The sequence below is a fragment of the Rhinocladiella mackenziei genome, assembly GCF_000835555.1.
Source record: "Rhinocladiella mackenziei CBS 650.93 unplaced genomic scaffold supercont1.2, whole genome shotgun sequence".
In the NCBI taxonomy this organism is placed as follows: domain Eukaryota; kingdom Fungi; phylum Ascomycota; class Eurotiomycetes; order Chaetothyriales; family Herpotrichiellaceae; genus Rhinocladiella; species Rhinocladiella mackenziei.
The window spans coordinates 625,837-652,098 of NW_013550603.1; the positions used below are offsets into that span (position 1 = coordinate 625,837).

Below are 26,262 nucleotides of genomic sequence, written 5' to 3' on the forward strand. Positions count from 1 at the left end.
CCATGGAGCCTGCTGGATGTAGTCATTTAGTGGAATCGGGTCGAGGGGTTGGGAAGGGACCTTGCACCACCGTGAGGGATGCAAATGGCCGGGGTGCGTGTCATCCTGGCTGTCTTCTGAAGGCATCTGAGCATAGTCGAAGAGCAAGTGCAACGAATGTCACTGTTCTTTGCGCTTTCATTTTGGAACGTCCTTGGCCGTTGTTATATGGTGTCCAAGATCGCCATCTGCGCCTTCTGCACCTTCTGTGATGCAAGTCACGCAGAAGTCGATCAAGACGCAGCCGAAAAATATGTACGTGATTTAGAGTACTCAAAATTGAAAAGTGTAAGGAACTCCATCCGGTTATCTTATCAAGGCAACGAGATTTGAACGGAAAATATTCCTGAAGCCATAGGAATTTCGAGGGCATCCTCTCTCTTGCTCCGATGGCTCAAGCTTCTGAATCTCCGCGGAAATGGGGATTGGTGAGGTTAAGATTCGGGAATGAGTTATTCGGCATTTGGCAGACGGACCCTCTTCAAGAGGTATGGTGCTTTTCGCTATTCGAAGGATTGGGATGCTCAAATTCTCGAGTGTGAGATAAGGCGATGTTGGGGAGGAATCTGTGCCTTCTCTGGAATTTGATGTCGAACTAGAAACGACCATGAAGTTAGCATCCCATCATTGTAAACCCCTTGACTGATCCTTTGACGTGTATCTGGATATCGTGCTGAATGAGCCACCCACCCCAGTATTCAAGGATGCATTTATAGGCATGGATCATATGGTCCGAAGACTGAGGTGGTAGATCACGAGCTGAAATAGTTCATCAGTTGATGCAGACCCAAAAGACACCCTCTCACTAGGACTGTCGAAGTGTCACAAAGCTAGACATAGAAACGCTTCCCATCTTTCACGCCGTCTTGCTTCAGTACCAAGTTTGCAGTGGAACTGAAAGAGATTGACAAAGAAGCCCTTCGACGACCTCCGCAAGCATTGCATTGGCCTCGTCCAGAAATGGACAAAGAACAGACACGTCGTGCTTGAACAAGGAAGACCTCGAATAGATGCTGCAACACCCAGAATTTTGGAGGACAACTTGATCAACAAGACGTCGCCAAACATTCCAGATTAAGGATTGGTGAAGAGGGTGACAATGACCTCCGTCGAATCCCCCGTCAACAATACAGAGGCGGAAGAATCTCATCCTCCTCTCACCGAAACCGTCCTCGACAACACTGAAGTGAGCGACGTGAAACCGGTCTATTCAATCTTCTTTCCTGATTCCGACCTCGAAGATGGTGACATCCATCCAGATCCCTCAGACCGACCTCAAATACCCTCCCCAACTCACTACAACGACTCCAGCGCCGCAGCACCGCCGTACGTGATGAGTGAGGACTTCGCCGGTGAGGATCCGAGGATGAAAAAGCTAAAAGCCAGACAAGCAGAGGAGGACCCTGATTTCATCCTTCCCGATATCGTCATCGAGAGACACATTCCTGGGTTAAATGACACCATGAGCGGAGCAGTGCACCCTGACGAAGGAGACAAGATTCAAAGATTCTCAGGAAGCCATGTCATCTGCCGAACCAATGGGGACCTCTTTCGCGCGGTTGCGACAATGCCTTACAAAGTTGTCACCCTCGAAGACTTGTATGACCTCAACCTTCCATTCGGTGACCTCAGCAAGCTATCCGAACTACCACCAACGTACCTCACCACGCTTCTCGGAGTCAGTCGAGCGATCGAAGAAATGGGACAACGGATTGACTTTTCCGACGATTTGTTGTTGGATGGATTGTTGAGACGAGGTGGCTTCGCGTTTGGAGACGTAGTGTATCCAGAGGATATTATACCATATATCGGATGGGATCTCGAAAGCGATAACGAGGATTTTGATGGTGAATACTGGACGGGGTTGGATGACCAAGGGCGGATTTGGGAATTGCTGGTAGAGAATGAATGAATCTGGCACAGAGCAGAATCCTGCCACAAAAGTTGCGATTTCATTCAAAATGTTTCAGGCAGACCACTCAAAAGCTGAGCTGATTTATTCTGAAGCACTCCTGGTAGACATCGGAGCCGGGGTATACTGGAAGTACTACACGTACAGTTCTGTGCTGATTTGATCCGAAGCATTCTGGGTAGATAAGTCGAGAGCTGAACTATTATGAACTCCATGACCAGCATGCCACGATATCAATGGAGCTCGTGTGAAGATACACGCGGGAAGGGAGGATGCAAGACTCGCCGCAAACAAATTGAGCTGAAACAAGGACCAATCAAAGACAGCCTGGGCAATGGCAATGAGTCTAACCAAATCGAGCACTTAGGCCGACAATTTCATCGGCTGCAGAAAAAAATATCTGGTAAGTTTCGCAGTCTGCATATTGACTGCAATCATACTACCATCCTGGCAGTTTCCCTCTTTCTTCACCGATCTGCGGACGGGCATCGCAGAACATACTCCCTCTCTAAGAACGGAGTACGACTCCAATTTAAAAAACCCGAAAAACCAAAGCGATCGAGCCATGGCATTTAGCGGTGCGCCGCGAAGTCGAGGTGGTGGACGAGGTGGAGCTCCAAGAGGTGGTGCTCGAGGTGGTCGAGGTGGTGGTGGTGGTGGCGGTAGAGGTAAGATCTGACAAGATCGTCAACGACAGTGTGACGCTTCCCATCACCGTGACTGACAAGCGACCCGCAACTATAGGAGGCTTCAATGATAGAGGCGGACGAGGAGGTGGTAGAGGTGGCCGTGGCGTATCTAAAGGAAGAGGTGGTGGAAGAGGAGGCGCCAAAGGAAAGGGTGGCATCAAGGGAGGGGCAAAAGTCATAATCGTACGTCTATACCATACCCTGTCAAACGGATGTCTGTCACCAGTATGAAATTGTTGACAAAATCTTTGAATAGGAACCACACAGACATCCTGGCGTCTTCGTCGCTCGTGGTGGAAAAGAAGATCTGCTCGTCACGAAAAACCTGACTCCTGGCGAATCCGTGTACGGCGAGAAGCGAATCAGTGTCGACTCTCCTAACACTTCAGCTCCTGATGGCGATAACCCGGCGCCAGCCCTCAAGACAGAATATAGAGTCTGGAACCCTTTCCGATCGAAGTTGGCGGCTGGCATCTTGGGCGGCTTGGACGATATTTACATTCGCCCGGGCGCAAGCGTTTTGTACCTGGGTGCTGCCTCCGGGACGTCAGTGTCGCATGTCGCTGATATCGTGGGTCCAGCCGGACGAGTTTATGCCGTTGAATTTTCGCATCGGTCAGGCCGTGATCTGATCACGATGGCCACACACCGAACAAATGTCATCCCCATCATCGAGGACGCCCGACATCCTCTGCGCTACCGCATGCTTGTTGGCATGGTGGATGTCATCTTTGCAGATGTCGCTCAGCCTGATCAGGCGCGCATTGTGGGATTGAATGCCCATTTGTTCCTCAAGGTCGATGGAGGCGTGTTGGTCAGCATCAAGGCCAATTGTATCGATTCAACAGCCAAGCCGGAAGTGGTGTTTGCGAATGAAGTCAAGAAGATGCGAGAGGAGCGGATCAAACCCAAGGAACAGCTGACGCTAGGTATGTTGTCCAGTTCGATGTCTGCCACAGAATGCGCCATACTGACCAGTCCTTTTTCCCCAGAACCCTTCGAACGAGATCACTGCATTGTTGCGGGTATTTACAAGCACTCTGCCCAGTAATTTAAGAATCTGCTGTGCTATGCTACGCTTTGCTGTATTGAGTTCGGCGGCGTCTTATCGTGATGAGCATAAACACGGAAGGGAAAGAAACGCGCACCCCGGCCGGCGTTCGCGGCGTTACGGTTCTCCTATCTGAACGGGATCACTCGAAAACTGTTTTTTGGGGGGGGGGGGGGAATTCTTGGATTTAGCTGCGAGACCACGCGCGAGTGTATCTGTGCCGATAACATACTCCAAGGGAAATGAAAAGGGGGAAAATGAAGTGAAATCAAAATCGTCGAAGCAGTCGATTGCGTTCCCCTCCCTGACTCAAGGGCCATGCCTAGTACTATGCAGAAAGGAGACCCATTGGATTGGAGAGGATTGTGATAACGCTCGACACGACCCAGTGTGAAACTTTTTTCATTTCTTTTTCCCTGCTGATTTGCGGGTCGCGCCTGATGGCGTTTTAAAAGGCCTCCCAAATTGTCACCTCGTAGACTGCTGTTTGTGTCAATGCTCACTCCGTTTCCTTGCCCGGTAATATGCCCTAGCCGTGGAGGCTGTCCTCTGTCCGATCAGTTCCTTTGTCCTGGTCAACGCGGTCTTCAGTTTCCCTTCGTTACATATGAGGTAGGATTGTGATCTAATCATCTTATCTTCAATGACAGCGGAGGCTGTAGTAAGGCTGAATCATGTGAAGCTAAACGCGGCATGTCCGATCCAGTCCAATTTGGTGTCATTCGTTCGTGCGATCAAAGCATTCTATGGATAAATGACCCTGTAATTGGAAAGAATCGTGTTGCCTTAGCTCGTCCCAAGTCATGGTGTCCTTCTCGTACTCAGACCTTCACAAACGCTGTAGCACTGAAGTCAGCAGGGCTCCAGAGGGGGGAGGGGGTCACGCTTACTGGCGTCGATTTGCTTGACTTGAGGCAATGCCAGTCGCACCTTATTCCGATACACCGCTGGGCCGGACAATTGCAAGGGATTCATCTCAAAATAAACTGTCACCAGGTTCTCTTTGTCGGCCAACTCACGTTCTACCTCGCGGAAGTCAGCCAATTGGTTGCTGCTGGCCCACAGCTCTTCCAGATCTCCGAGGTGCGAAATATTTTGCAGATGAGAGATTCGATTGTTGGAAATATCGAGAACGCGGAGTTTGGGATTGCCGGACAGTGAAGTGGGTGTGATCTCTGTTATGGCGTTGTGCGAGACGTAAAGTTCTTCGAGGTTGGAGAGTGATTCCAGACCCGTAATCGATGTCAGTCGGTTGGATTTTAGGTCAAGGAGCCTTAGATTGGTGAGAGAAGAGAGATTCTTGATCTCGGTGATCTTGTTCTTCCCCAACCAAAGTTCTTGCAACTGTTTCAAGGGCTCCAGGTTCTCAATCTCTCGCAGTCGATTTGCTGCTAGCTCAATCATGGTCAGATGGTCCAGTCCCTCGAGATTTTCAATTTTGGAGATTCTGTTCTGTACAAAGAAAAGTTCGGTCAGATTTCGCAGGTGGCTGACGTTCTTGATATGTCGAATCTTGTTGAAGCTCAGATCTAGACTCGTGAGGCATTTCAAGTCTTCGAGGCCTTTGATGTGTGATATCAGATTGTCGTACAGATCCAACTCCTGCAAAGTTTCCCCCAAACTTGCGGGCAGGGATATGGAGGTAATTCCATTCTGACGGAGACATAGTCGTTGCACCTTCGTGAAGCGTTCGAGATTAAGGGCGGGGATGGAGGATATACGACAGTGGACGAGATCTATGTCTTCCCAGTCGAGAGGATAGTCATCCAAAAGGTCTTCGTCGGCTTCGATCTGTTCGACGGGAGGAGCGTCTGGATCGGAATACTCTGGATCTGAGAGGACGTCTGGGTTCGTAATGACAGCACTTCGTGGTGGCATGCGCAGTTTACCATCCCATCCACTGCTGTTTACCAAAGGCGCGGAGGAGTTTCTATGGGACGAGTCTGTGTCAGGGATTTTTATCTGAGCCTGATGATGAGATTTCCCCTCGTGCTTTTCTTCGTCAGAGAGAGGGTTGCTTTGAATTGCTTTGTCCTTGTCGGGGCCCAGAGCCGTCATGACTTGAAGTGGGACGAGCAGGGGGGCTTGGTACAGGGATTTCTCGTGCGATCTCTAAAGGTCAGGGTCCGAACGAGTTGTTACAGCTTTGCGGATTTTTTAGGTGAGGAAGTAGAGTGGGACAATATGGGCAAGTTCCAGGCCCGGACATGCGCATTTGGAGTCTGAGAGCAGCCAGCCGGGAATGACACGGCGATCTGAGACCGTCACATGCCACATCCAAGGCGAAAGTACCGAGATACCCAAGTACCCTACAATCGCACCATATTTGATGAAATATATCGGCGACATCATCCCCTAACAATCTCCTCAGACCTCACATCAAACTTCCTTCCGCTCAATGGTATGCAATTAATTCATTATCGGGCAAAGACACGTTGACAGATCAAAGTATCCGTGGACTGACGTCTGATATCGCCATGGAGCCGCAAATAGATAAGTTGCACAACGATTGAGGAGACGAGGAAGATATTTAACGTTCCAAAGGGAATTCGCTGCTTGATGCTCGACTGAAATTCTGTGATCCGTACGTAGTGTACACAATATGCCACTGACCCATGCTTTTGTCTTTCCGCCCAAAGAACCATCCACACGGCCTCTCCCAGAATTGTTACGAGAATCGCTTTGTGATTTTGGCGATAACTGTGGTCTTGTATTAGCTTGACCCGCTCGACCTAAATCTCCTGGATGGTAGTTGAGACTTACGATGCAACGCAACCACACTGAATATAAAGCCCAGACTCAAAAACAGAATGACCATGGGATCTACCTTCAAACCCGGACTCTCATCGGTATATAGTCTCAGCATTGTCCCTGAAGAACCACCTGCGCCTGCAGCACGCGTTGAAGCGGGCCTTGCCTTCTTGACGGATTCTTTATGATCGGCAGCTGCGCGACGACGAATGGCAGAACGCGGGCCTCCTGGAGGAGAACCTGCACGTGCGATGGAAGATGCTCCGCTGGCTTTTTGAGCAGAAGGAGTGGAGTCGGGCCCAGATTCCGGACCAGAGGTCAAAGGAGAGGATGGTCTGGGAGATGCCTGGTGGTGTTGTCAGTTCAGTTGTCGCATTTTTCCCAATGGCTGATCCTGCAGGAGGAGCAGGACTGAGGATATCGGTACGCTTTGAAAAGGGCTATCCAGAGGAAGGGGAGGTGTTCATACCATAATTGAACGTTGTTGCCGACCTGGTGATTCTGAACAGGAGGGAATAAGAGGGAAACAACTGCAACAAAGGCCGAAGATATAGGCAGGTCTAGTCGCCGAAGAGGCTGGTCGCGTGGGAGTTGGACTAGGGATTGGAATATGGTTGCTAATTACTTGCTTGTGGACACATGAAGCAGAGCCCAAAACCACTAAAAGCTCCCCCGTACAGGCCTAAGGGCGGAGCATTTGCAGTTCATATGCACCTTTCACTGCCTTATAAATATCGACTCCCTTCTCCCAGTTTCAGCCTCGTCGTATTCTCGCTCGCTCGTTCCCCAGAGACACAGCAATGTTAGTGTCATCCATATCTTCACACATATAACCCTACTTCCGTGTCCAACCCCTCCCCACCCCTCTCCTTGATTGCTTCAATTTGACTTCTGTTGCTCAGCCTTGGCTCATGTTCTACTCTTTCACGAGAGCTCGAATGCTCAGTTTCGTCCCATTGTAACTTCGCTGACCTCCGATCACAAATTCTTTCATGCGCTAAAGGCGGAGGCAGAGTTCAGCTATCCCAGCGCAGTTGAGGCTGAACAACCGCTCTCTTTCCGCAACTGGCAGAACAAATTCCCTCCCACAGGTAGTGACATATGCTTGCCTTCTGTTTGCTACTTTTGTCCAGATTCTGAATCACCATCTTGACCAATTCGACCTGAACGCATCCGTTTTCGGTCTTTGATTTACCTAGTCCTTACCTTTTTCTGGGGCAGAGACTGCCCGGCCACTAAAGTATTGCCCCATACCTCTCAAGCACCTCGTCACAATACAAGTTGGAGACCGATCATATCGTTAAATGGCTGATAATTACGGCCCAGCAACGTGATTTTACCCCAAACTCCAAGCTAAAGGAACGAGCGAGGATGCTGGCAGGACAAGTTGCTAAGCCGGAAACTCAAATGGCAACCGCCAAAACCACCGAAGTCGCAGACTTAAGCCGTACATCATTGCTTCTCAGGATGCTTCAGTCCAAGTCCCAAGAGATATCGAGATAACTCTTGATAGAGCTGTTGATATACAGTATAAAGTTGGAGTTCGTCTTCAAGATCCAGATGAGGAGCCCACTCCTCAACAGTTTCAATCTACTTTCGGTTATATTCTGAACTGCGCGAAGGACATTCTCAGCCCCTTCCAAAAAAAAGTCCTCAGATGTGGCCCAGAGTCCTACCCAACCATCTTCACATTCTGTCCATGCTTTCTCCATACATTCAAAGGACTTTCTCTTGAAAATCCGGAAAATCAATCTTCTGAAACCTCTGCTATGCATCAATGGAAGAACAGTGTAGAGCGGGGGGCAGCCAAGGACCTGAATGAGACTTTCGTTGGAATGATGTGCCTCTTCTTAGACGTGGATTCGATTGGAGGTCTGGTCTCACAGATCTGGCTCAGCTATAAGAATGGTACATATGGCCCCATAAGTGCCTCTCTTATGTCAAATATGGACATGGAAGTTAGCATGCCAGTTGGAAATGGAACCAAAATACGTCTTTGCTCCGCATGCAGAAGATATTTGAACTCTATTATGAAGCAAGATGTATTGCTATGGGGCTCGACCCACGCCACAAGGATCCAGCCGCAGACCGCTTCAATTTGGAGTGTGTGGACACATTTTTTTCTGGGCCACCAACAAAATCCTGCTACAACATTTATCGACACATAAACCTGATACGATCTCTGTGTGCAAAGCCTAGAACATATGGAACTTGTTATCTTTCTACCAATCATTGAAAAATGTCCAGTCGCGAGAAGTTCATGGAGATCATGGCTCCCAAAGTAAACGAGATACTCCTGAAGATGAACTTACTCGTGGCTGGTGCAATACCTTCGGACACTTGAGCGTCCACTTTGGGCAAGTTTTGCTGAACAGATGTTTCTCAACATACATCGTGTCTCGTGTGACCAAGTTCACCCTGGCTTTGCAGATCTTTGCAAATCTAGCTCGGCAATTGAGGCATCCATCACATAGGCCATGAAGTTTCATGAATATTAAGAAACCTGAAACCTGGCCAAAAGCCAATGATGTTATTTGGGCCACCTCCTCAAGTTTTTTCGTCGCGCCACTATAAGAGATCTGAAAGATCCAACAGGCAGAGTCTTCCGACATTGACGAATATCGCTTTGGTAAGGACCATCCCATAAAGTGTTGGCTTGATGCTGACCTCATTCAAGCGAACTTCTGCGAAGCAGGCGCTGACTTGGCAATGGCTCGGGACACTATTCGTTCATCTAGTCCGGATCTCAGAAGTTGAGGTTTTCTTCGGAAACGGACTACCCAAGTCTCTTGATCAGGATGCTCAGAGACTCTGTCAATTTATGGGTTATCGTCAATCCAGGTCGGGCGGGAGAAGTCACTTTTCCAGGCAGTGACTGGAATCACTATCCCAGGGACTCGCGAAGATTTATCCCCCGTTTTAAGAGTTTTTCTTCCCCGATACTTTTGTCAAAAGACAGAAAGAACAAAACTCAAGCGGGCAGATGCGGAAATTTTCTTTGATATGTGCCATTAACCTGACACTGAATCGACAGGTGAATCATCGGGCAAGGCGAGACAAATTTTGAGGTCCAGCCACCTCTCAAAAAGCAATGGCTTGCAGGACGTCAAGTGGGCGCTCCACGGTTGATTCTTGCCGAGAGATATCAAGTTGCGTTTGATTATTTGCTCAATGCACTGGTAATGCTAAAAGTTGTTACGAAATATCGGAGGAGCAAACGCAGGACCATTTGTGACAAATATTCGGCTCCGAATATAACGAGGACCCCAGCATCCTACAGTTCATTGTGGGCTACACTCCGACATACTTGACCGAAGGGGCACAACCACCAGCCGGGACTGAATTGCCAGCTTGAAAACCAGGTACCCGAAAGGCCATGAGAGAGCCATTAGAGATTGCAGCAAATATGATCAACGCTATGTTATCGTACAACTTGTCAGGGAAGGACACTGATGCCTGGGCTATTGTTTTGCAACAGGATGTGGGATATCATTAGGATGGGATTCAAGAAAGGAGCACGGGAATGGAATAGGGACATGGGAAATGGGATCCACCTTGGCAAATATTTCGGATTTGTATCGGACAAAAGTTGTCTCTTGTGATGGAATGCAAATTGTTATCCGGGGAGCGATGGAATGAATGGGTGCTTATGTATGGTGTAGTCAGGGAGCTACCTTTCCAGGCAAGGTACGCCTGACCTGACTCTCGTACCACTGACTTCTCACATCTTACGCCCCCAGCTGGAGGATGTTGCGACCGGCACGACTTTACGTGATACGTATGCGACTATGAGTCGATATATACCTATAATTGTCACTGCCCGCCATTGTTCAGAGGGCATGTTTCTTGAATATTCCTCCTGGTTTTGGACGGTGCCTTCTGTTGGGTCTGGACCTGCTACATCGACTTTTAGTATTTTCTGTTCTTCCAACCATGCTTCTTGCCAATTTTCTTCGGATGGTGATCCATGGAGGCCCTCTCTTTGCCGGAGGTCCTGCTCCAACCGCTGTCGACATGACTCCTTCACAGACTCTGACGTTGGCCACTTCGTTACTCGCCGTCCTAAGTCCCTCTGCTACCCGTGTCAGCCCTGCGAACGGTGGCCTAGTCGTCGATTCAGCCCCCAACATGCCTCAGCCCTACGTTTTACGGAACCTGAAGGGCGACGCCGTTAACTTTGGTGGCTTGATCCTCCGGACCCTTGTTTCCAACGTCACTTCGTCTGGAGGCTTGTCACTTCTGGGTGTCAATTCAGGTCCAGCTCCCCTCAATCTCATCCACTATCACAAAGAGGTCGAGGCATTCTACACACTGAAAGGCAGTGTTCAAGTCTTCCACAACACCGATCAAGGCCGCGAAGTTCGGGCCAACGACTTTGCTCTCCTGGCACCTGGCAATAACCATACCTATCGCCCCAATGATCTCGATTTCCAGCTGACTCTTTGTGTGGCTCCCGGCGGGATTGACGAATTCTTTGCCGCGGCCGCTGACCCATACACCTCATCTTCCCCATTCAATCCGGAAGATCACTCACAACTCAACGTGACCAAGGTGCTGGGTCTGATGCCTCAATACCACATCGTGCCGCAGCCAATGAATTCCATCAACATGGATTGGGTGAATGGGACTACTGCGGACGGATTGGATACCTGGCACGTCGCGGACCAGACGTTACCGGAGGATCCCACCAAGGCCTATTTCATTTCTAGCAACCGAGGACCAAAATTTCTTCAGCGTGACACGGGGAGAGTGATTGCTCAGCTCGCATCTACCAAACAGACTGGCAATGTCCTGAGTGTTGCCGCTATCACCTTGAAACCTACGGATAAGCCTGCCGCAGTTTCTTTCGATGTGGACCACGCATTCCAAGTGACAGAAGGTCAACTTAGTGTGGAAATCAATGGCGAGACAGTGCAGATGATTTTTGGCGACCTCGTTTTCATTCCCGACGGTACTCGCTTCACCTATTGGTCCAGTGTTGGTTTTACAAAATTCGTGGTCTGGTCAGCTGGGCCAGGACTTGTCGAGTGCCTCATCAAAGATGCGGAACCGTGGGATCATACGGTTTGGCCGGCGTAAATATCCCGCCGATTCAAGGGACCAAAGATTTGTACATACAGCAGGGATCGCCGCAAGCATCAACAAGATATTTTCGGCGTTGAAGGAGTAAAGTTAAATACAGCTAAGAGAGAGAATAACACTCAATGTACAATATTCTAATGCTGATGCATCGAAAATTGACAATGAGAATTAATGTGCACAAACCTCCTTTTCTCTTTTTCTCCTTTCAGTTGACTTTCAAGCGCCGCGTTTCAACCACCCTCGCATTGACATAGCCACAGCCATGGCTGATGGTCACGCAATCTTTTTTCGTTCTTCCCACGTTCAATGCAATACAATGCAATGCTGGTCAAGATCAAGGGTTAGATGCAGATTGGCTCCGACCAGGTCGCGTGTTGAACCCAAACTCCCCTTTCCTTCTTTCACCAACAACGTCGATGTTGAAGGCGTGGCGTGTTGTGCCATCGTCATCCCATTTCCAGTGGAAAGAGGTACAGCACCAGAACATTTCTTCGCTCCCTCTCCTCTTGGTAGTGTTCCTCAATACCCTGTGCAGCCAAGGCTATAAAGCATGGACATTGGAGGTACATTTGCAAATCTCCTCCACAAACTCTCTCTCATCCACCACCTTTTCTCTCAATGAAGAACATTCCTCAAGAAACCGCAAATCGACTCCTCTTCCTCAAACTCGCGCCGAAGAAGTAAATCGCATAGATCCCAAAGATACATAGTGCCGTGAGGCCACCCAACAAGCTAGCGGCGCCCGGCACGTCAAGATGATCAAACATGGGACGAGCGTAGAGGATGGCACCGGCAGCGAAAGCCGCGCGTGCGAACCCGTTAGCGGCGAACAGAGACCCAGAATATCGAGGGTATGTGAAGGGAAGGTAGATGAACATGCATTGAGTGATAATGAAGACGCCGAACATGCTAAGTGCGATTCCGACAAGGCTGAAGACCCAATGGATGTTGGAACGGGCTGTCCAGGCTGGATTAAGTCAAGGACACATATTGTTTAGTTAAACGTCGAAAGGGAAAATTATGGGAGGCTGTTCCTGGGGAGAATGATGGAATTTACTTGACTCACCGAAAATGAATAGACCGATGGGGATGAAAAAGGTTGCGACAAGCCCTGGCCACAGACGAGCTTCCGGAGGAACCGATCCAGGAGCGGCACCAGCCATTCTCGCATCGGCATAGAAGTAGAAGTACGAACAATACATCATCACGGCGATGACGAGTCCGACCAACACAGCCAGAAATGCAAGACCGATCTGCCCCAAGTTGAAGCCATAGATACCTCCGTAGACGATCGGAAAAGATTCGAAGAAAGAATAGTATATCCCGTAAATGAGCGCGGTGTAGGCGGTGGTAAACAACACGGCTGGATCGAGAATGTTGATTTCCCAGGGTTTAATCAGGGCGTTGAAGACGATGGCTCGGGGAGACATTTTGGCTTGTCGGACTTCAGATTCGGCTTTGAGGTCGGTACGGCCTGTAAGGGCGCGTAGTCGTTGCGCTCGACGGAGCAGGATCGTGTCGGAGGATGTCTCGGGGAGAGCGGCGAACATGAGCACGAAAGTGAAGCTGGATAACCAGAGGAGTTCCCAGGAGTTCCATCTCCAGTTCATTTCTTGTACGGCGAAGCCGTCGATTAATGGGCCCAGCGCCTAGAGAGAGTTGTTAGTATTTTTGTTCGCTGAGAGTGCATCCTGGACGAAAGACTGTCCAGGGAAAGAAAAGATGAACTGACCGGCGCTAACGTTGCACCACCACCCCACAATGCAATCACGTACGGCATCTCTTTGGCTCCGTAGAAATCTCCATAACTTGCCCCTCCGGTGGCCAGACAAGGCGAGCCGAAGAATCCCAGCCAAAATCGAAGGACCAGCAACCCAGCCATATTGTCGACAAGACAGGCTGGAACAATAAGAACAACAAAGATGAAAAATGGAAGGATATACGGACCATTTCGGCCAACGGCCGGGATCTCGGAGAGCGGAGAGAACAAGAGTGGTCCAACGCCGTAGCCGAAAACGTAGAGTGACAGACCGAGAGATGCACCCACCTGACTGACGTTGAAAATCTCGGTAAGGTCCGGAATAGCCGCGACATAGAGCGAGGAGCCTAGGTAAACGGTGAAGGTGTACAGAAGGATGAGGAAGGACAGCCATCCTTTCTTCAAATGAGACCAATTCTGGGGGTTGTCTGGATCCTGCTCTGAGTACCAGGTAACGAGGACATAGTCTTCTTCAAAATTTTGATGTGGACTTTTTGTACCGGCTGAGCCATTGGTATTCGTGTCCTCGCCGTTTTCGGGGTCATAATTGTTTAGCTGATCACGTCCAATGGTTGACCTTCTCTCATCAGCGTCGGTTTCGTCCGTCGTGGACTCGGATGTGTGGTTCGTAGAAGGCTCAGGGCAGGAAGCGGAGTATTCTTCAGGGATCTTGAAGGATGTAGATTGTTCTGGAAAGGCGGCAAGTCTGCTGCGAGTGAGGAATCGTAGGCATTGCCCAACAGCGGCGTCTCGAAACACTCCGTACATCGGGCAGGCTGACGAGTGGAACAGTCAGGTGATGGAGTCCTGTAAATCGCTGAGTGAAGAGCTCGAGACAGGCGAGATCGCGACATCTCTTCTTTTGTACTGTGAGCGAGGATGGCGATATCAATATGGAAGTCGTTCATTTGTCATCTCATGTACAAGGAGGGCCATCGAGAGCCAGAGTTGCGCAAAGCTAACTTGATTAGGTAAGTCCCTGTCGAGGCTGTGGGCCGTATGGACGAGGATAAGGCTCCATCCATCACTTTGACCCTCTTCGGCTCTCCTGATGATTGCCACACACAGTGATGTAATGGCTGGAATAAACACCATCTAGCTTCAGAAACGGGGTGAATCTGTGACACTGAAGGGACGGAGAGACCGCCACGTTTCGGATTTCGGACTGATCAAATTGGCCTGATCAACATCCCTGCCCAAATGAGGACATGACCTTGGGCGATATATTGGAATGGGAGACTGGATTCAGGCTGCAATTTGTCCATGTCAGTTGAATTGTTCACATAATCGATTGAGAAGGACACGGACCTTTGAAAGTAATGTAGCTTGACCGAGACCCGTATTCTTGCCTATCCATGCCAGACATTCACGCATTCGAGCTTGTATCTCGGGCGACACCACCGAAGACACAGTTATAACCCAGAGCGGATGAAGGAGAAATAGGCCGCCCACCGGTGGCCCGGGAGTCATTGGTTTAGTACCACGGTGGAGTTCGTGTGGGAAAGCGTCTGAGTCGTTCCCTAGATGAAATGGAACTGATGATGCAATATCTTCAGCCAGTCTCTGGGCCTCCTCGTCCTCCCCAGTCTCTTGTCCAAGCCGTCTCTTGCATTTGAAGATGACATCTAACATGAGGAGATGGGTTTTGCGATAGGTATTCCATACTGCCGCCACGTATACTAAGACCATCAGTTATATCGCACGTGGGAACATACGGAAAGGTCATACGATCAAAGTAGGACTCGATCCTCCCTGTCGTATGAAAGCCGCCCGCAAATGACCGTGATGCACATTCACTGACGGTGATGGGTTTCCATTCTTCGGGTTGGCTTTCTGCCCATTTCGCAAAGGCATCACGTAAACTCATTGCGTTCTCCCTGACCTGAATAATTTCCTCTTCAGAAGGGCTGGAATCATGGGCGAGCAGTGCCATTGCTTTGTAAAATATGGGATTAAACTTGACAAGAATCGAGTCCAGGCTTTGGATTGAGCTGTTGGATATCGGGGTACAGAGAACGCCGACATTCTCGGGTGCCTCGTCTGGCTCAGCGGCGGAACCCAAGAAATTGGTTGGATAGGAGACATACATGAAGCGGTTCCTTGATGATAATTGGATTGCTAAGTTGAAACAATTGGGTACATCCGGCAAAGAGATTAAAAGGAGAGTCATCGCTACAGAGAATTGCTGATACCCCTTGTACATGGGCAGGATGTTGACCGGGGTTGTCTTCATTACTGGTGATGATCTGTAGAGGTGTCAGCCATCCGTGTTATCCGCGTCTTTCTACCCCAACCTCGTATAGTCCTAATAAGACGGCAGTCATCAAAGACTCGACCGTGTTTGCTTGGTCGCGGTGGGAAATAGTTGCCTGGAAAGAATGCAGTAAATCGCCGTAGATGTACCGAGTTCTGCGCAGAAGACTAGATCTGCCCAGTTTGTTCCCTATTCCGGCAAGAGACACAATCCTTGCGGCCTTGGCCATGTCAGATGATGGCCCTGCGTGTGCGATCAGGAGCTGGAGGCCGTCAAGAAAGCCGCGAGACAGTGTCGGGTTCCGTGATGTGATGCAGTAGTCGTTGAAAAAGGCTTCAAGAGCGCCTTCTTCAAGTCGGGCGTCATCGAAATTCGACGACTCGTTGTCCCATTCAGAAGGAGCAATATTTCCCACGGCCGGCGTCGACTCGGATTGGGGTGATGACTTTCTTTCCTCCGCGGTCCTCAATCCGACATAATGGCGAAAGACATAACCAGGAGCCTCGTCGTAACCAAGACAGGCTCGTTTTGACTTGAGACACCTGTTGCAGGACTAAGAGCATTCAGTAGATGAGACTTCACGTCCTAGGAAGGGCCGTAACTCACTGGTCTAGATTCGTCGCACTGAAGAAAGCGTCCAGCAATGAGCAGGCAAACAGGAGGACAGGTTACCGGCTCACCTTCTTGCGCCTCTGCTTGCAAGTCCTGCAAGCCCTAGAGATACCGTAGTTGACCATCCTCCGTAGACGCCTGCCATACGATTTCCAAGGGTCCTCTGCTTTTTGGACCGAGATATGTGATTCAAGTTAGTTGACGTTTGAGAACGATGTCCGCGAGATTGGCAGAGTGCTCCAACGTAGGCGAAATACCGCAGAGCAAAGTCGTAGCTGACGCGGTCCCTGATCAACAATTCAACATAAGTTCATTTCTCCACATCGCCTGCTCTATTAATTCCCATCCGTTATCGGCGAGGAATCGCTAATCTGCACCATATACAGTGAACAGCGCGATCTCTGCTATCCGAGTTCGTATTTGTTGAACCATCAGAGGAGATGATATCTCTAGCCAGCTGATACGCCCTTGGTGTCAGCCAATAGTGCCATCGTGTCCTCTTTCGTTTATCTCTCTAGATGTACCAAGTCAAGGCCAACCAATCCAGCCGCTCCTATCATTGCCGACACAATGCCTGCAATATTGTCCGCGGACCGGTGGGTGCCGGACGATGTCGATAAGCTGTGCTACTAGCCAGTTTCTTGGGTTAAGAATGAGTGATAACTGGCTTGGCTGTTTCATGCTCATTCCTGCCTAGTGCAAGATGTTGGCGTTGACACGCTCTGTACGGAAAGCCGTGTCTCCTCGTAGTTCTGCCATCGTCCACTGTTTTTGGTGAGAGATTTACCAACTCTTCCGCTCGGGATTCAGCCACCTCGAAAGAAGGGAAAAGTTAGACCGTGTTCGGTTGATCCTGAATCAAGAGGAAGGCTCAGGGCCGATGCGACAGCTAGTGAGGGATGGCCTGTTCATTCGACAATGGACCGCTTACTATGGTGTATCTTGAGGTGTTGGGGAGGCCGGCCAGCATCAGTCTTCACAGGGGAGCGACCTCGTCGCCTCCCATATCTTGATCACAGATACACGTTCCGGTTCTCCTGTGTTCTGAGATAAACGAAGAGTGAGTTAGGCGGTGGAAGGGTAGGGGTTGAACTGCATTTGAGCGTGGTCTTGGGGCAATAAGTGCATGCATATTCCGTCGCCCCTGGACTCGAACTGGTGATACGACCACTCACATCACGGGGAATGTTGCGGGATCAAATTACCCCAGAAATGCTGGAGGAGGGGCTCACCGTGTCCCCAAAGGCGGGGGACGAGGGGGATCGCGATCACAACTACCAGCTGGTCTGCTTAATATATCAAGGAGTAAGACGTTGAGTAGTGTGACAAGTGACATCTCTCTCTGTGTACTCCGTTCCTCTTATTGATTCCTAAGCCTCATCTTCCCATTCCAGCCAGACGAGTCTCTCTTCAACATCCGTACACAGGGTCTACCACCATGTCCTCTCCCACCTGGCAAGACCGCCGCTTCATAGGCACTGTGCCCAAAGAAATCCATCAAGGCAGCCGCCGCTATTCAGCCACTAAAGACACCATGTCGACGCCGCCCACCGCAGCCACCGCCCTGGCAGCCGCCACCATTCCCACCACTTCTCCCGCCGACTCGACAACACCAGCAACCAAAGTGTTTCCAACCTGGGAAGGAGACCGGCGCTTCATGGGCACGGTCCCCAAGGAAATCCACGAGCCTGCACGCAAGTCATCTTTCTCTGGCGCCAAACCGGCTGAAGTCCCGAAACCTGCTTCTGCTTCACCTCCACCGGCGTCGACTGGTGGAGGGATAGCGGCTGCAATTGCCGGAAGAAGACGGGTATGTATACATCCACTAGCCTCACACACCTTTTTATCAAGCACCCTTTGGTCACTCAACAAGTCCTGCCTTGTGTTGGCCATACCTAACTTAAACATATAAAGTCCTCTGCAGGGTCCCAATCTGGTATGTTCAGCGGCCTCCTCGCAAACCGAAGCAACGACCAACGCCGTCAAAGTTGGGAAGACGTGAAAAAACCAGAAGGTCTAGGCGGGTTCTTCAGCGGGCTGGTGAACAGTAAACCTGCCGAGAAGAAGTGAGGCATACCCAGAGTCACACCCAGGAAGCCTGGAAATTGCTTCCAAACTAGTGAAACCGACTACAGGAAATTGTGGATGTTAGGGGCGAGTTTTCGCGTTGGGATATCAATGCTCACTTCCCATTCGAATGCGAACGAGCGAACGAAGAATTTTGTGCACGAAAGAAAAATTGAAAACGCTGGACTAGGTAGGCAGGCGTTGGAACCATGACCGTGAAGGTGGAAGAGAACTGTATCAGAATTGCCAACAAACAATACCCGTGTTTCGGATGAGAAAGGGCCGCAGGATCTCTTTTGTATTTATAAATACGTAGTTTGTACCATTATTATCAACATGTTCAGCTCAGTCTCCTGGAGACTTCGAGAACAACAAAATGTGACGAACCTGCGAATATTCATCTCTGTATCACTTCACATCGAGGGTATCTTTATCATCTGCGGACCTCCATCCTTCCTTCCGTTTCTGCGCTGAATCTAAGACCATATACAATCTGGGTGACAAACGAGTGCATGCACAATCAAAACGTGTCCTCTGAACGGACCACGTACACTCGAGCTCTTTTTTTTTGATCTATCTGTGTGTATATCTTGGGGAGAACTCGCCCTTTTACTGGCTCTTGATAGCGACCGTTTCCTCGGGCGTCTGCTGACCACTCTCATCCTCGACCTCCGCAACACGGCCGTGGATAGCAGGTTTCTTCTTGCCCGTGATATCGAGAATCATGGATTTCACGGTGTGACTCATGGTTTGGCGGCCTTGCCAGAGTGGGAACAGGCCGACGCAGAATGTGCTGCAGAAGAGCCAGAGAATGCCGACAACCACCCAGCCTGGTACATCAGTTAGCAAACAAGAATAGCCGCAGGGAAAAAAAAAAAGGTGGGGGAAGGATCGAAGGGGAAGACACCACATGAACATACCGGTGAAGAAGCTCTTGCTGAAAATATACCCGGAGCCGTACATGGGCATGGGCCATAGAACGAGCAAAGCGATGGTCATGAAGCCAGTCAAGCTGCGAGAGATGATGGCGGCCTTGTTCAATTTGGCTTGTTCGGCGGCTTCCTCCTCCGCAGAGCGCGAGGTGACGGTGGGCACGATCTCGGTATCGACGCTGGCTCGACGGATGATTTCGGTATCATCGCCCTTACGGATCGCACGCATTGATTGCCAGTCGTAGTTCTGCTTGCCGAATCCGTAGGTGAGCAGAGGGATGAAGATGATTGGACTGAGCAGCGCGGTGACGTTGCCCGCAAGCATCGGGTTGTTGGAGCCCGTGCAGTCGACGTTCAGGACACCGCATTCTTTCTTCGCTGTCACGAGCCAGGCAATCAAGGCGCATGCGAGACCTAGCACTGGCGCGCCGGCGGCAGCTTGCCAGTTCTGGTCTTTCCACATCAATGCTAGAGTTGCGGGGATGACCGCACTGCTAATAATGCAACCTAAGTCATCGAATTAGACCAGTTCGAAAATACGGATTGACATTTGACTCTCACCCATCAAAAGATACAGGTAGCCCATGGAGACACCCGCGTAGAAGAGACCGGTGGAAAAGCTTGCGAGAGCGACGGCGTAGACCACGCAGGCAGCGTGGGACATTCGGATCAAGAACTTTCCTGACGCCTTGGGGTTGATATAGGTTTGATAGATGTCGTATGTCCAGATTGAAGAGACAGCAATCAACTCGGCGGATGAGGCGGAGGTAACCGCCATGAAGATCAAAAGTAGAGTTGCTGCAGCACCACCTTTGCCCAGGAGGGCGACAGCGGCGTAGGGAAGCACCAATCCAGCACTGACGTCCGCGTGCGCCATGCGCTCAGGATAGGTTGGGAAAACCGGGTTGTTCTCCAATGCCAAAGCTGCTAGGCCCATGGTGGTCGCACAAAGCCAGGGAATGGCGAACCAGGAGAGACCTCCCATTACGTATCCGGGGAGCGCGTCGACCGGAGAGGCCGCAATGGCTTTGTTGTAGTAGCCGTTGTCAAGGAACACGGTTCCAAAGTTTCCAACGATGTTGATGACGAAGAAGATGGCTCCTTCACGGCTTCGCATGGTCAGATAGCTACCATGGGCATTGCCGTCGACAGGATGTCGCTGGCTTGCTTGAACAAGAAGTTCCCAGACCTTGCTTGGAGATCCAACGACTTCGTTGGTGGCATATGTGCTGAAGGCAAAGACGAAGATAATGACCAAAATGATTACCGTGTGGACGTAATCGGTCAAAAATGTCGCCTTAATTCCGCCAAACATGGTGTAAAGCACGACTCCAACCGGCAAAAGAAAGCAGGCGGCTGCTGTGGGAACACCGCAAAGAGAACTGGCCACGGCGCTGCCCCCGGTCAGGAGCATCGCGGTCACGAGGATGTTGGTCATGAGACCGAAGATGAGGAAGACGACATGCGTGACGACGCCATATCTAGCCTTGATGACCTCAAGGAAGGTATGTGCATTCGGTGCTCGTCTTTTCAGTCTATAGCAGGGAGTCAGTGGACCGCTCGAAAGCAGTCTAGACTTGAGTCCGAGGAACACCACTCACTCAATGGCCAAGGTAGCGAAGAGCAAGATCTGAACCGTGGCTCCAGACGCATACCAGAAGGGACCAGAGACACCATAAGAATAGGCAACACCGGAAGATTGAAGCAAAGTCGCAGCCCAGGTCCAGCTGGAGACGACCGCTGCAGCAACGAGACCCGATTTGACGGTTCGACCAGCTGTTGAGAATTCTTCAGAGGTTTGAACCTGGAGATAATTCAGTCCTAGACACCACGTTCGAAGGGCATTTGACGCACCTCTCCATGGTATCTCTTCAGTGCCCATGTCGTGCCAATCATACCCAAGGCAAAGGCAAACCCAAGTCCAAGGATAATGCCATATCCAAAGCCCTGGCTGAGGGGGACGTATGCCGCTCCGGCGGTGTCCGACATCTTGAGATAGGGAAAAACGAGTCGAGTCACAGCAGAGGATATCCGTTTCCAGAGAGGATCGACACCACAGAACTCGAAGGGGGGAGAAGTGGTCGTAGGGGATCTCTGTCAAATATATACTGTATACTCCAGAAGATATACTTACCTCCCCTTCAATATGATAGAAGGCAAAGAGGCTGGCTGACAAAAGAAAATTCAACGGATTTGGGGTCCCGAAAAGCTCTTCAGACCGTGTGAGCACGCGATACTGGGTCCTCGAAAATTTTCACGATGAGAATTCTAGCCCGATAACGGAATCCCAGGGAGAAGCAAGTACGAGTCATCTCGATTCGATTACCTGTAGGACCGTGAAGATTTGTTTGGGGTTGGATGATAGAACCAAGACAAGCCTTGGTGACGCCAACTGGAGATAGGGAACCCCAGTCAGGTACCTGGAGACACTGATAAGCAAGTCATCTACTAATGGATATTCGCATCTGCAAGGAAGTGGGAAGGTAGATCATCTGTACGGATGGAGACATGGTGATGAAACGCGTGATAGAGCAACAGAGAAGACAATAATGGGGAAAAAAAAAAAAAAAACACAAAGAATACGATCTTATCTGGTTAACAAGCCTCGGTGATTGGTAGAGTTAATTGCTTCTTTGTCGGACTTGTCCTCCCAAGGCTGGGCCGAATGGATCACACCCAAGCCGCGAAAAGCTTCCCTAGGCCAATCCCCCAATATCAACTGAGAATGATCCTGCTGCTTAGGAGATGCGATTGATCTTTCAAAGCTCCCTATCGTCTTGATTAGTCTCGAAGTGGAAGGTAGTCCCAGCCAGCCTGATACACAGCAATGTGCAGGATTGTACCCTGAGATCACTGTAGAACACAGCACCTAGCTTACCGCCTTATCCAGTCTCCCACGGGGAACAAAGATGCCGCAGAGTCTAAGGAGACGGAAATTTCACCAACCCGTCACCATTGGCTCCTTATTCTCCTCCCCCGTTGATACCAGTGACCATATCTCAGAAAAGGGTTCGTTGGGCTCACCCTCTGACAGCCCACCAGCATTGAGTCTGGCTTGGTCTTTTGTTTTCGCCATTATTTTTTTTTTTTTTTTTTTTTTTGATTTTCTTCCCCCTGCCACATGTCTGCCATTGGCATGATCACGCCCCAAAAAAAGCGTTGCAACTAAGCGAACCAGCCTGCTCCAGACTCGCTCTTTCCAAGGCTGAGACGATAAGCCCGACCTGACAAATGCGTATCTCTCTCGTACCGTGAGAGATAGCAGTGTCAGCCACAAACCCGACCACTAGATGAGGCTTGTCATAACTATCTCTGGATTGGCTGGCATATTGGTTTAAGTGAAATCGAAGTCAGCGGTCCAAGCGAGGTGCATGTCGCGATGAACCTGGAGGTGGAATCTCGCTTCTGGGCCTGGCTAGCTTTGAAATCAGATATCTTTTCCTTCCCCACATTGGGCTGTTGACACGGGATGGGGCTCGCCTGCTCAGAATTCGTTCTGCAAGCTTTTTCCTCCAAAATGAGCCTTTACTGTATAGGTGAAGGCACGCTGGCATTCTCATCCTCGAGCAAAGAATGTGGTTGGCTGTTGGTCCGATGGCCAAAGTAGAAAGAAAAAAAGAAAGAAAAAGAAAAAAATAAAAAAAGAAAAATTCATGTGCAGCAATATGAAGGCAATAACTCATATCTGCGTCAACAAGGCTTGATGTGAAAGCTCCTTTGTTAAGCGATGGCGTTCTGCTTAGTCAAGGCAGGATTCTTCCACCTCCCGAGTCCGATACCGTTTCTTGACAAGGGCTTTGTACTAGCACGTCAAGATCTTCCTTGTCCATCCACGAGAAAAATCGGAATACGCACCCTCTTCTGTTCGACGGTGTCTAGGATAGACATGTCGCCCGACAGTCCATCTGAGTGATGACACCGATACCGCATACCTAGCGGAAGCCAACATTACCACAAATGTCCGAATAGTTATTGGTAGTCGTTTTCTCGTTTCGAGATATGAGCTTCGAAATTCAGTGACCATGTTGGGATTGGCTGGGGGGAAAGGAGAGCTGTCCCATGGTGAAAGGTTGGTATCCCACGTAGAAACGACGTCGAGAAACGAAACCTTTCAGTCATAAAAACGCGAATAGAGCGAACGATCAAGATTCTGCAGTCAAGATATTAGTGAAATCGTTCACTGAAGTCTCCGTTGCACATGCTTCCAAGAGAATAGGAGGAATGGTGGATCCAAAGGTGGATAACTGATGCTGGGACTGAGGAAGAAGCAGCAATGTCGACGCCGATAGATTCAGTGCAATCTTGCACCTTCTGGGCGCAAAAGACTTGGATATTTGACCCTCAGGTGTTAGAATTTGGCACGGGCCAGTCTGAGTCTTCTCTGATGACATAGGCAACCTGGCTCCACATTGGCAGAAGGAAAAGATTGAGTATCATCGTGCTTAGTGGCTTCCTCGTCACTGCAGTGGTCTTGCCCAATTGGACCAGCCGGAGGCGTTTATATGCGGGATACCACAGTCACTGAACGGTCGAATGTCTCTAGTTAGTCGTGCCATCGGAACCGCCACCAGAAGAGATAAGAGAATCAAAATCGGATGCGAGTCGGGGTCGAGATCGACGGTGCATTGATTAACAATTACCGCAAGTTCGAAACCTGACTCATAGTGCGATATCGCGTGAGGCTGTACCGATTGGAACATCATTCCGAGGCCAGTACTGGTTATGATCACAGTGACGTTGAAGCGATTCGTGAAAAGCAATACTACAATCGCGAGCCTGTGTGTCGGATTCTCTGACAATATTGGATGCACTGGAAATGAATGAAAAACTCGTGACATGTATTGGCGCGGTATTTGTGATCGATATATGAAGCCGACGAGCCTGGTGGAGGAGACTACATCCTACATTCTGCTTGCCGTTAGCTGCTGAGATATTTGGCCATTCTCATTGCAACGATTTGGGGTCAAACTGTCCACAGTAAGAGAAGAAAACTTCATGGAAATCCTGTAGATGTCTTCGATGATTTGGAGATTGAATGACCATGATGTATGCCTTCCTTTGGGCTATCTCAGCCAATTCATCTTCTGCTGGAGCATAGGCTGGGAGGCATAGTCTCCGCCGCATCGTATCGCTATTGTGCAGATGTTTGGAGGGTCTCTCACCTGGCATGGAAATTGAAGCGCGGAGACATTGCTGGGATGTTGGTGGTGCCGCACCAATTTCTTTTTTTTTTTTTTTTTTTTTTTTTTTATAAAAAAAAAGGGCGTCGGGTGGTACTGAAAAGGCTCTCGCCGTGATGTATCCTTATGTTAAATCCAAAACATTCTTTGCCACTTCCGTCATCTGAGTCCATGTTGCGTTCGTGGACAGTCAATCACATAGATAAAATGGACCGATATCTTGTGTCTGACACCCGATTAGCTGCAACAGGTCGTTTGTTGACCATATGATCATCTTTCGAGACAAATGGAAATGTCTGTGTCAACCTGAGGGTATGTATTGATCTTTCTTTTCGAGCAATAAACTCCTAAGATTACAAGGTGGCCCCTCAAAACGACGTCGATCCGCTTCCCGGTCTCTTTTCTAATGTCCATGTTGAGGTTCGCCGTGATATCCGACGATCTTCATCCGTCCAACCATTTCACCCACCGTAAAGAAGCCGAGAATTTCGGCGAAAACGATGCCGGCAGTAGCTAATTGCTTGGTGTTAAGGTTGCGGATGGTGCGCCGAATGGATTCGGCGTTGAAAGAGCTGGTGACAGAGCTGCTACTGGACATGATCGCGCGAGGGTTTCGGAAAACATTGATCAGAGGTTGGAAATAAGACTGGAATTCGGCAATCGTGCTGGACAGACCAAGTCAGACCAATCAGCTGGAGTCGTCAGGGAGACACTTACGGAGGCGTCATTTTTTGACCCTTGAACACAATCTTTCCAAGCTCAAATCCCACACGAGAATAGTAGATGGTAGGTGGTATTAACGCTGAAACACCATTAGCCCGTCGACCGGTTGTTCCCAGATGAATCTATCTCGAGCATACATTCAACGAAGGAGATGACCTTTCCTGTTCTTCCGCCCACTCTTCCTAGTGCGCCATATGCAGACGAGCCGACCCGGGAGATTACCGCCCCGGCAGAGCTGGAAACTCGGCTGAGACCCTCCGAAGCTTTGGAAGCAACCTGTTTACCGGTTTCTTGTGCTTTAGAGGCGGCCTCCGAGGTGGTGGAAGCTTGTCTGAAATTGTTTCGCCGCAGGAGAAATTTGGATTGACGGAGGATGGCTCGGGAGGTTGGAGCTGCAGACATGGCTGCTTGGAGCTCCTGATGGAGCGCAGAGGAAGGAGGGAGACGGCGACGGGGGATGCGCAAAGCTGGACACCAACAACGGCCGTTGTTTAAAGGTGTACGGGATTTGTCTGCTGAGGATTGAAGGATGCGAGTCAAGAGCAGTGAAAAAGCTTCAAATCTCGGGACGAATTGGGACGGAAAATCGCCCAGACATGGAAGCTCCTAATTGGCCTGAATTCTGCAAAGTGGCTGTGGCCCGTACCGGTTTACCTGCCACACTTGTACCTCTACCTGCATCGGTTACCTGGCGAGCGTCAAAAGATGGGAGAACAAGAGCCGGGAGGAACAATGATGGCTGATGTATTTCATCATCATATCACTGTACCCTTTCCTGTGAAAACGGACATAGAACTATCGTCTGGAGGTCCCCAAAACAGCAGGGCCCAATCAGAGACTGTACCCTACCCCCTTAGGCACGTCCATCTCAGCCACAGTCCAGGAGGCTTGTCCTCAAACACCGACAGCCACATCCCTATCACGTTCTGTCTCATATAAGTGACACCCGGTATTCTGGTCCCCCTCCTCAACCTGAAACAATCATTTGGGGTCCGGCAAATGTCTTCAGGCCCCAAAACAGTGTAGAGCCGAGTTCCCCGGTGGTTGGTGACTGCTCCCTGAGCCCCTGCAGCAGTCCTGGTTCGCCTCGAGTTGTCCCATTTTTTTTTTTTTTTTTTTAATCTCTGTTGATCGATGGCACAAAGTACTTTCGTAAACATTCTCAAATCTTCTGTCATCATGTAGACATTGGATCTCGCCTTGGCTATATT

At 49.8% G+C, this 26,262-nt stretch overlaps 9 protein-coding genes across 9 annotated transcripts; 3 read left to right on the forward strand and 6 right to left on the reverse strand.

The window, feature by feature from the left end:
- Positions 1 to 1,138: 1,138 nt before the first annotated feature.
- On the forward strand, positions 1,139 to 3,691 carry Z518_02025 (rRNA 2'-O-methyltransferase fibrillarin; the record flags this gene model as incomplete). Its single annotated transcript, XM_013419054.1, has 6 exons — positions 1,139 to 1,936; positions 2,319 to 2,354; positions 2,406 to 2,619; positions 2,696 to 2,823; positions 2,897 to 3,569; positions 3,633 to 3,691. 6 exons carry the CDS (start codon positions 1,139 to 1,141, stop codon positions 3,689 to 3,691), a joined length of 1,908 nt encoding a protein of 635 aa, XP_013274508.1.
- An 821-nt stretch (positions 3,692 to 4,512) lies between these two features.
- Z518_02026 (uncharacterized protein) lies at positions 4,513 to 5,749 on the reverse strand (the record flags this gene model as incomplete). Its single annotated transcript, XM_013419055.1, has 2 exons — positions 4,513 to 4,529; positions 4,582 to 5,749. 2 exons carry the CDS (start codon positions 5,747 to 5,749, stop codon positions 4,513 to 4,515), a joined length of 1,185 nt encoding a protein of 394 aa, XP_013274509.1.
- Positions 5,750 to 6,359: 610 nt separating this feature from the next.
- Positions 6,360 to 6,914, reverse strand: Z518_02027 (uncharacterized protein; the record flags this gene model as incomplete). The annotated part of the gene is made up of 3 exons (XM_013419056.1): positions 6,360 to 6,391; positions 6,455 to 6,788; positions 6,912 to 6,914. The coding sequence occupies 3 exons, from the start codon at positions 6,912 to 6,914 to the stop codon at positions 6,360 to 6,362; spliced, it is 369 nt and encodes a 122-aa protein (XP_013274510.1).
- Positions 6,915 to 10,456: 3,542 nt separating this feature from the next.
- Positions 10,457 to 11,521, forward strand: Z518_02028 (uncharacterized protein; the record flags this gene model as incomplete). Its single annotated transcript, XM_013419057.1, has 1 exon — positions 10,457 to 11,521. The coding sequence occupies one exon, from the start codon at positions 10,457 to 10,459 to the stop codon at positions 11,519 to 11,521; it is 1,065 nt and encodes a 354-aa protein (XP_013274511.1).
- Positions 11,522 to 12,156: 635 nt separating this feature from the next.
- Positions 12,157 to 14,051, reverse strand: Z518_02029 (uncharacterized protein; the record flags this gene model as incomplete). Its single annotated transcript, XM_013419058.1, has 3 exons — positions 12,157 to 12,491; positions 12,591 to 13,173; positions 13,257 to 14,051. The coding sequence occupies 3 exons, from the start codon at positions 14,049 to 14,051 to the stop codon at positions 12,157 to 12,159; spliced, it is 1,713 nt and encodes a 570-aa protein (XP_013274512.1).
- Positions 14,052 to 14,549: 498 nt separating this feature from the next.
- Positions 14,550 to 16,294, reverse strand: Z518_02030 (uncharacterized protein; the record flags this gene model as incomplete). The annotated part of the gene is made up of 6 exons (XM_013419059.1): positions 14,550 to 14,962; positions 15,012 to 15,309; positions 15,371 to 15,529; positions 15,578 to 16,079; positions 16,144 to 16,161; positions 16,218 to 16,294. The coding sequence occupies 6 exons, from the start codon at positions 16,292 to 16,294 to the stop codon at positions 14,550 to 14,552; spliced, it is 1,467 nt and encodes a 488-aa protein (XP_013274513.1).
- A 1,293-nt stretch (positions 16,295 to 17,587) lies between these two features.
- Z518_02031 (uncharacterized protein) lies at positions 17,588 to 18,219 on the forward strand (the record flags this gene model as incomplete). Its single annotated transcript, XM_013419060.1, has 2 exons — positions 17,588 to 17,959; positions 18,064 to 18,219. The coding sequence occupies 2 exons, from the start codon at positions 17,588 to 17,590 to the stop codon at positions 18,217 to 18,219; spliced, it is 528 nt and encodes a 175-aa protein (XP_013274514.1).
- A 606-nt stretch (positions 18,220 to 18,825) lies between these two features.
- On the reverse strand, positions 18,826 to 21,137 carry Z518_02032 (uncharacterized protein; the record flags this gene model as incomplete). Its single annotated transcript, XM_013419061.1, has 5 exons — positions 18,826 to 19,046; positions 19,137 to 19,655; positions 19,710 to 20,683; positions 20,750 to 20,952; positions 21,003 to 21,137. 5 exons carry the CDS (start codon positions 21,135 to 21,137, stop codon positions 18,826 to 18,828), a joined length of 2,052 nt encoding a protein of 683 aa, XP_013274515.1.
- A 3,594-nt stretch (positions 21,138 to 24,731) lies between these two features.
- Positions 24,732 to 25,453, reverse strand: Z518_02033 (uncharacterized protein; the record flags this gene model as incomplete). The annotated part of the gene is made up of 3 exons (XM_013419062.1): positions 24,732 to 24,993; positions 25,046 to 25,130; positions 25,189 to 25,453. 3 exons carry the CDS (start codon positions 25,451 to 25,453, stop codon positions 24,732 to 24,734), a joined length of 612 nt encoding a protein of 203 aa, XP_013274516.1.
- Between the last annotated feature and the right edge of the window lie 809 nt (positions 25,454 to 26,262).